This window comes from Pteropus alecto, unplaced genomic scaffold, assembly GCF_000325575.1.
Source record: "Pteropus alecto unplaced genomic scaffold, ASM32557v1 scaffold67, whole genome shotgun sequence".
NCBI lineage: Eukaryota > Metazoa > Chordata > Mammalia > Chiroptera > Pteropodidae > Pteropus > Pteropus alecto.
Window position 1 is genome coordinate 5,103,251 of NW_006441061.1, and position 9,443 is coordinate 5,112,693.

General features: G+C 55.7%; 1 protein-coding gene across 1 annotated transcript in view; it reads right to left on the minus strand.

Moving 5' to 3' along the window:
- Positions 1-8,478: 8,478 nt before the first annotated feature.
- The window catches only part of PTGES (prostaglandin E synthase), a 10,365-nt gene continuing 9,400 nt past the window's right edge, over positions 8,479-9,443 (minus strand). Inside the window, exon 4 of the mRNA XM_015594166.2 lies at positions 8,479-9,441. Within this exon, the coding sequence (XP_015449652.1) occupies positions 9,235-9,441 (207 nt within the window). The 3' untranslated portion in view covers positions 8,479-9,234. The remainder of the gene's footprint in view (positions 9,442-9,443) is intronic.

Consider the following 9,443-nt stretch of genomic DNA (forward strand, 5'->3'; position numbering starts at 1 on the left):
AAGCCCAAAAATGTAGAAGGCAGCAGACCCATTAAGGGCTGGCCATCCGGGCCTGCTCTCGTCTGCAGCAGCCGCGGGGACTGCCCTGGGCCCAGCTTGGACCAGCAGCCCGCAGGGCCAGCTGCCCTCATGTCTGTGTCTTTTTTCGAATGAACAAACTCCGTCACCCCCCAGAGTCTCAGGGGTGGGGAGCCGGATGGAAGGACGGAGACCTACCTCAGGCCCAGCAGAACCCAGGGGTTTAGGTGACTCTGAGCAGGACCCCCCACCCCCGTCTGGTCAGGGAGTGTCTCGTCCGCCTTTTGGCAGGGGGCAGGGTGGGTGGCCATGGACTGGAGGAGATGCTGAAATTAAATCCCTTGCTTCTGGGCGTGCAGAAAGTGAGGGGCCCCTCTGGGCACTGGACTATACTATGGAGGGGCCTGGGCAAATGGCCCAGAAAGTGGGGGTGCAGAGTGGAGGTCCCAGGTGGGCTCACAGGTGGTCCTAACAGCCAAGGCCACCAGAAGGCCTTCTCCCAAGTCCCCCAACCCGCTCTTTTGCAGATGGCAACTGGGGGTGACAGAGGGCTCATGTACCACCAGGCAATGACATCATTTGTGAGGAGTCTGTGGAAAACTGTGGGGTGAGGGGAGTGGTTTGAGGCCAGCCCCCTCCACCTGGCCCTTCTGAGGGGTACACCCTCCAGGGAAGGTAAGAGATCATTTCCAGTGAAAGCCTCAGCCAGCCCCCAGGATTAGGACAGCACTCCCCCTCACGGCAACATAGCAGTCACACCCTGATGGGGTCGATATTCTACAGTCTTCCCCCCCATACCACATCGGAGTGCCCCTCAAAGTGCCAGAGTTCCCACTCACAGGCCACATGACAATCCTTGCATGAGAGATGGTCCCCATTTTTGTTTAGAAGGTATGGTGACTGTACCATGAGTGAGGTGAGGGCTCTTCCCCATTCTCCCCCAAGTCACCCCTAGATCTTCTTCCTTGTACTCCGCCTGGAATTCCACCGTGAAAACGTGGTCCCTGAGGGTGGAGCGCGGCCCCCTGCAGATGTGCAGACACCCCTGAGGACACTCGCCGTGTGACTTCCTTGTGGCTGGAGGGTTGGGACTCTGGTCAGTAGGAGAGCATGGGGCACTGATGGGGGTGACGGAGGCTCCAGCAGAAGGCGTGGGAGGGGGCGTGGCGTTCTGCCGCTGTGTTCAGCTGGCTCAGGCCCACCTGACCACGAGGGCTGGGCCAGAGCAGGGGAGCCGCCTACCCCTGGATGCGGGGTGGGGGACACAGCCCGAAGTTTCCTTGCTCTGTTAAGTGTTCTCTAGGCCTCCATTTGCCATTTATCACCGAACAAACATTACGAAACGCTTGCTGTATGCCGGGCCCTACCCCCGGGCCCAGAGGAGATTGCAGAGAACTGACACAGGTTCCCTGGCTGCAGAGAACACACCCAACGCGGGGGGCCCCCAACCTGGTCTGAGACATCCAGACAGGCTTCCTGGAGGAGGTGTCCTGGAAGGATACAGTTCATCAAACAAAGATGGGAGGGAGAACAGTGTTTCTGGCTAAGGGAACAGCATGTGCGGAGGCCCTGGGGCAAGCCGGAAGCTGTCTCTTGGGGACAGTTCCAGGACTGGATCTCCTGGGGCAGGACGAAGATGAGGACAAGCAGGAGCTGGCACAAGTGGGGCTCGTGTGGCCACATCTAGCAGTTTGGGTGGCATCCTGGCTTTGGAGAGGCAGGGAGGGGATTTGCTTGGGAGAGGGACATGCACCCTGGCCTGTGGGCGGAGGTAGAGCGGTCCCTGTGGAGGCTGAGGCATAGGTCCAGGCAGAGGGGAGGCAGCAGCTTTGGACCAGATGGAGACAGAATGGGCAGATCTGGGAGGTGTTCCAGACACAACAGAGGCAGGCGTCGGTGACTAAGGACAGGCTGAGGGAGAAGGCAGAGGCCAGGGGGCCAGGTTCTGGCTTAGACACATGAAAGTGCCCGGGAGGAAGAAACCCTGGAAACGAGACCTGCCTGGTAGAAGTCTCTGGAAGACGCTGGCCTGCCCTTCCACCCAGGCAAGAGCTGGGGCCATCCTGGTCTGAGCAGGATCCTCCCTCACAAAGACCTTCACAGGGTCCTCCCCTACCCAGGGGATTTGCACCAGCGAAGGGCTGGCCCGTGGGGCCCACAGTGGTGTGCTCCTGGGCGGCCAGGAAAAGCGGTTTCCTCCCCAAAAACACGGCCCTGGGAGCGATCGAGTGGACAGGCCCACCCGGACACCGACCAGCGGTCCAGAGCGCAGATGGAGGCACATCTGGCCTATGTGCAATCCAAAAGGAGGCTGACGTGAAGCACGGCCAGGTTAGGGGTGCCTGCGGCAGGGATGGGGTCGCACCGGGCGGGGGCGGGGCGCCGGCTGAGGCTTGGAAGGCAAGTCCCAAGAATGCCAGCTTCGGAAAAAGCCGGGGGCCCGGTTCCCACAGAGGCGCTGGTCTTGCCATGGGGCGCAAGGATGTCAATGTCACTTCCTCCTGAGAACTCTAGAAAAAACAAACCGGCTTAATCGTTCGCACATGTTGCTCTGGAGAGCTGAGGGAGGGGGCACGGCGGCCCTCCCTGTAAAAGAAAATATATTCAAACATTGCAGTCGCATCGTAACCCTAATTGCAGGGCTGTGTGAGAGCTCTCTGGGCGCCCGGCCCGGGATAGAATTTTCCATAAGGAGAAGGGTACCCGAGGCCCCATCCCAGGCTGGGAATCCTCTCTGCCTCCCTTGGTCCTGTTCGTGAGTTTGAGAGAGGGCGTCGCGTATATCTGCTTCTATATTCTGTTTGAAATACAGAAACTGAACTTGAGAGAGAGAGAGAGAAATGGAAGGAGAGGCCGTCTGGCCCTTGTGAAACCCCCAACCTGAGAAATAAAGTCCAGAGTTTTCCCTTGGGCGAAGCACTTCTCCGGGCCTCAGTGTCCCCCTCCGTAAATCGGGAAAATAACGGAAGCCTCCTCACAGGGCTGTTGGCACAAGCTACTACCCTCCATCAGTGGGCGCTTTGGTGTTTATGGTGGAGGAGAACAGAGAAGGGGGTGGAGTCTGAAGAGGTCAAAATACTCCCTGTCCTGGGGTGGGGGTGGGGGTGGTTCTGGCTTTCCCCTTGTCCCTTCGGTGCCCACATTCCTTGGGGGAACAGTTGGGGAACAAAGCAAAAATGGTGCCCCCAGTTCCTACGCCTCGGCCGCCAGCCCCTGGAGGGCGCTGTGGGGACACTGTCAGGCACAGAGCTGGGAGAACACCCACCCTCTCCCCACCCATGGCTGCCAGCAGGCTCCTGACCCAGCCCTCCGGTGAAAGACAAAGAAACAAGCAAAGCCCCAACCGCCAGCAGGGGTCACAGCGGGGAAAATCAACACAAGCCTTCCGGAAAATGTGCCAACAGCCATGACAATGTGTGCATGCTCCCACCCAGTAACTCCATCTCTAAGCCCCACTTCGAGAAATAATCCAAAATTGGGGTGTGGGGGGGGAGGCAACTGTGTGCCAAGACGTTTATCACGCATCTCGTACATGCGATGTGAAAGATCGGGGAAGACGAACGAAAATGTAAATCGTTTAAATTTTACAGCGGCTCACAATCTACTTGTCTCCGTATTTTCTGTAGCGTGATTAATAACCTGATAGCAAACGAAAAGAAGCAGGCCAGTGGAATAATCGCAGCTATGTAAGGAGCTCTTTGAAGATTTTAAAATGTGCTCTCTTCCCTTTTCTGTCCCCCTTGGTGCCTCAGTCACGGCCGGATATGTCTTTTTGTTTCCTATAGGTAAGTGACAGTCCCCACTCCAAGCTCCCCACTCCAGTGCCTGTTATTCCATCATCGGTCCTGGTCCGGAAGCTTCGTGGTCGTCCATAACCCCCTTTCGTATTGCAAGTGCGAGAGAGAGAGTGGATTTGAGAGCTTCTTACCTCTCAGTTCACATCTGAGAGGTGGAAATGGATTGAGCTTGAGATATGAGGGGTCAGGAGTGGGCAGCTGGAAATCGGAAGACCTGAGGGGTGGTGTGGTGGCGTGTTTCTAAGATGGCCCCGCGACTCCCACCCCAGGTAGCCACACGTTTGTGTACTCCCGTCTCCTTGAGTGTGGCCAGAACCTCTGACTTGCTTCTAAACAATAGAATCTGGTAAAGATGAAGAGATTGAGAGATGTCAATAAATTCCCTAATCAACTGACTTCGACTTAATCAAAAGGGAGATGGTCTTGGGTGGGCCTGGCCTAAGCAGGTGAGCCCTTTAAAAGAGGGTCCATGTCTCCTTGTGATTCGAAGCACAGAGCTGCTTTCCTGCCGGCCTTGAATAAATAGCCGTGTTGTAAACCGCCCGTGGAGGGGGCAGCCCCGGGCAGCTGAGGGTCTCAGTTTTACAACCGCAAGGAACTAAATAAATTCTGCCTACAGTCTGCATGAGCTTGGAAGAGGACGCTGGGCTCCAACGAGACCTCATCCTGGAGGACCCTTTGACTGTAGCCTTGCAAGACCCTGAGCAGAGGACCCAGTTAAGCCACACCCAGACTCCTGACCTACAGAAACGATAAGATCATTACTGATATTGTTTTAAGCTGCTACATTTGTGGCGACTCGTTACATGGCATATTAAACTAATACAGGTGGAGCTTGGACGTCCACCTTGAGTTTGGCCTCGCTCTGCCCACAGTATACCCGAAGAACCCTCCGACCCACTACGGAGGAGACAGAAGCCTCTGCTCCAGTTACCTGCCGGGCTGCAGTAACAGTCCCCTGTCGTAACTTCTTCAGGCCATCTGCACAAGCTGACAGATTAACTGCCCTAAAACACAGCCTTGATCATGTCTCTCCCCTACCTAAAGCCTCCTACAGCTCCCCAGGGCCTCCCCCCCGAAAGTTTCATCACCTAGACCAGGTGTTCGAGGCTCCAAAATCTAGCCCTGCCCTCCCTATCCAGCCTCAAACCCCCTTGTCCCCCACCCCGGATTCTCCAGACAGTCCTGACAACTGAGGTCCCTCTCCCCCTCATCATCCCGCCTTCCACTGTCTCCCACCAGCCACATCCTCCCCACCCAACCCCCTCTGCCAGTGCAAATCCATTGCAGCCAGGGTTACGATACAGTGTCAACTTAAAAAAAAAAAAAAAGTTAAATTCTAGCAGATGCATCAGCATGTCTGAGATCTGTCTGTTCGAAAAAGAATAATTCAATGTTATAATGTCGTATTTGGAAAATGGACAGAAAAACCTTATTCTTTTCGTAATTCGAACATTAAGGAGTGAAGCTACACAACGTCGTGGCTGATGCAGATACCAGAAGCGACTTCTGTCTCATTGGTGGCCACGTGGCAAGATGAGCCGAGGTGAAGAAACATGATCTGCCTCACAGTCCCTCTCTCCTCTGAAAATGCATAGATGCTATAGATGTATATATATCTATAACATAGGATAATATAAATACAATATATTTCATATGCAAAGTATAAATACATTATTTACTACGCATAATGAAAAAGTCTGGGGAGTCGTAAACCGTAACAGTGAACAGTGATTTTTTTTCAGGAACTTGGGATTGTGGGTGGTCTCTATTCTTGACATATACTCTTGTAAATTTCCCCACTCGGGTACTAAAAATTGGCAAGACTCTTAAAAATCCTATCCAAATTGGAACCATCTTTTTCGGAGGATGATATATACCACGAGCCTTAAAGACAGGCGTGCCTTTTGGCCCAGTGATTTTACTTCTAGAAACGTACCTTAAAAGAATGTGCACAGAGATTTATGTACAAAGATGCCTGACAAAGCATTGCTTATGCTGATGGAGCCTGGAAAATTAATTACTCAACAATAAGGGCAGATTAAATAAATGATGAGGGCATCTGGGATGAGGACATGCCAGAGAGCTGTTAAAATTCATGATATTGACCATCGAAAGCCCTGAGCGGAAGTGTGGATGCATTATTAAGGAAAGTCTCAGCCGATGACAAAAGGCTAGTCCAAGGCGTCGCTGCAAGACTGAGCCCCTGAGCACAGATGCCACCCACGTCTGTGACACACTGACGTCTCCCCGGTGCCGAGAAACCATCAATATTTTCCATCCTGGATTAAAACAACCCTGAATCCCTAGCTCTATACTATACACACACACGTGTACACACCTCATTCATTCACCTAATAGAAATACCCTGGGAGCCAGGAGCTCTTCTGAGACCTGGGGACACGGGCACAACATGGCGCAAACAGCGAACACCACAGACCCAGATCCCTGTCCCCCAGGAGCACACATTCTAGAGGGAGACACCGGCAATGAAGTAGGTGAAGAAGACAGTGCGCAGTAAGGCCGGCCTCATGAGGACTTGGCCTCTCTCTGATGTACGCAAACAAGTGTCCCTGAGCCCTGGAGCGTGACCCAGGCCAGCCCCTGAGCGGTGAGCGTACGGGAGGTGTCGGTTTTCTTCGCCGAGCTTTTCTGTAGTTTCTAAACCTTTGACATTGACCATTGCTTGTGAGAGCATGTAATTAAATTTTGAAGATTCCATCTACCTTTCAAGTTCAAATTTAAATAATGCCTCTCCTGGGAAGCCTGCCTGGATTCCCACCAGCTCCGACAGACGCTCCCTCCTCCGTGATTGCCCAGGCCAGCCTGGAAACCCATTCCCAAGGGCAGCGGCCTCCCAGGGACACACACACCAGGAGCCCCTGGATTTTATGTGGGAAATGGGCTCTGCTTCCCCAAGGGGTCCCCAAGTCTGTCTCTACCTCCAGGCCTTTTTGTCTTTTGATTTTTGCCTGTTTCTTCAAGTCCCTCGCATACGAGGGAAACTCTTGGAAGCCTCCAGCCAAGAAATCCATTAGAGGAGGGAGCCCCTGGAAGACTGGGGGGCCCAGGTGGGAGGGGTACATCGCCTGTTGGGCTTCCTCCTTAGGCTTGTGTACGCCCAGGCCTCAAACTCCCAGAGACCTAAAGTCTGGAATGAACTCTGCTGCTGACCCCTTTAGCCTCATTCCCACCCCCACCTTCCCTCCTCACCCCTTCCCGCCCCTCCCCTCCCCTCCCCTTCTCGGCTGCAAGACCCCGGGGGGCAGAGCTCTGCTCTTTGTACCTCAATTTCCTCAGCTTGGACACCCCCCAAACCAATCTGATTTACCTGCATCGCAGGCAAGTTGCTGCCTCCCCCGGCAAGCCCCTCCCCAGCAGGGGTCGGAGGGTCCCCCCTGTACTCCCACTGCCCCGGCACCCCCTCATTAGGGCGCTGAGCACTTGGAGTTGTCACAGTCTGTCGCGCTGCTGCTTCCCAACTGTGGCTGCCCTGGCCCTTGGCACAGCGTCCCAGGAGGTACCGCACTGGTGAATGAATGAAGGGGCGAGAGGGGCTCAGCATCCCTGTGGCTCCGCCCCCTGCATCCGGGTCCCAGGTTTACAGGGCGGGTGTTGTCAGAGGCCCTCCAGCCCCGGGTCTGAGCTGGGCACATTACCCTCAGCCCCTCTGCCCAGCAGGGAGATACTAAAATGTAAAGAGCCGCTGGTTCCTCTCCTCCAGCCTCACCACCTTCCAAATCAGGGACGTCGGGCAAGTCGCCTCTCCTCTCCGAGCCCGACTTCCCTCATCTACATCCCCTCCCTCCTCGGACCGTTTTTAAGGTTTAAGTGAAAAGAAATCCTAAGCACCCCAGCCGGCCAATGCTAAGTCAACAGGAGGCTCTCAATTCGGGGTCCAGCCCTTCCTGTTTCTAGGTGTGCGGCTGCGGGCCAGGGAGGCTCCCGCCACCACCAGGGGGCAGTGCTGTCCACCCCCACGCGGACGCAACCGACCGCGCACGGGCTAAGCTGGATTTCTAGCAAGGCCTGGGGTCCCGAGCCCCAGATGAGGCCTCCCATTGCCTTAGTCTGCGGGAGCAGAAGTTCAGAGGCCGCAGGGTGGTGGGCGACGGGCCCAGGTGCTGGGGGAAGCTTCCAGATCCGGAGGAAAAGGATAGAGCTGGGGGGCGTTTAGGGAAAGTGAGGCAGGAGCAGGGACCCGTGGTTAGCAAAGGAGCGTGGACCCTGACGGGTGTGTGTGGAGGGCCGCGGGGTCGGCCTCCTGGAACCTCAGTGCCCTCACCTGTAAAACTGGAGCAGAGAGGCCACCTTACCTGCAGGAGGCAGGTGGGTGTCTCAGAGCAGGCTGCTTGCTGGCTGCGTGACAACGTCCCGGGTAGGGCGCATGTGTGTTTGCCAGAGACCGTGTGCTGTCACTTTAGCACCATATATTCATGCACAAAAGTGTCCAGCAAGCTGGAGCCTGGGGCGGCTCAGGCAGTGGTAGACTCCAGCAGTGAGCGGCCAGGAGTCTTCCAGGCCATGGGCCATGCTGGTCAGACACGCCACTTAATAATTAAAGCCACACGTGTCCTAGGACGAGAGTCTAGGAGAGACACACGATTCCCCCACAGGGACGCAAACCTTGCAGAAACTGAAGGAGCCAGAGATTTGGTCATTCGAAGCTCCTCATTGTTGACTAACAGCTCCTGGCAGCGGCTGAAGCCTCAGGAAGATAAGATCGACCCCACTGTGGGCCTCTTCCATCGGCACCTGTGCCCAGGAGAGGAGAACCCAGCGGAGGGATGTGGGGGACACAGGGAGGTGTCGACAGGGCACAAAGGAGTGTAGCCCACTGACACCTCGTTAAACTCCCACTGTAAGAGAAATCGCAAAATCCCACCCCGCCTGGTCCTCGTCCTCTAAAGAGAACGGGCAGTGGCTCCCAGGCCTGGCCGTGGCTGGGACTCACAGGGGAGCCTTTTAAAAATGCTGGTGCCCCGGCCCCCCTCTAGACTGGCCAGACCAGAACCTCTGGGGTGGGTCTGAGAAGTCTGTATTTATTATAGCTCTGGATCCGGATGTCATTAGGTTTATGAACTTGAACTTAGTCTCCCCTCCCTCTTCCGGTTCGTAGGAAGAGGGAGTGATGTTTTCGGTGCTGCTGAGTGGAGGGGTTGTCTCTCAATCTTGACGACCTATCTCTAAACGGTTCCAACGGGCCACTTCACCCAGGAGTCCAAGGGTCACGCACACACACGTGTGTGCACATGTATGCACACACACTCGGGTGGGCTGGGCCAGGATCCATGCTTAGCAGGTTGCCAGGAGACCAGGCCCCGGGGCCTATCCCAATCTGGAAGGGATGCCCAGTCCTCCACGGCTCGTGGTGGCTCGTGGCCAGTGTTCTGGCAGCGGAGGAAGAATCGGCTGCTGGTCACAGGTGGTGGGCCGCTTCCCAGACGATCTGCAGAGCCATGGAGACACAGGGGAGCTGGGCCACAGTGTAGGCCAGGGAGCGGGTGGGCGCTGGAAGCTTTCCCAGGTAGGCCACGGTGTGCACCATGCGGCCCAGGAAGAAGAGCAGGAAGTGCATCCGGGCCACGAAAGGGTTGGGCCCCAGGAAGGAGTAGACGAGGCCCAGCA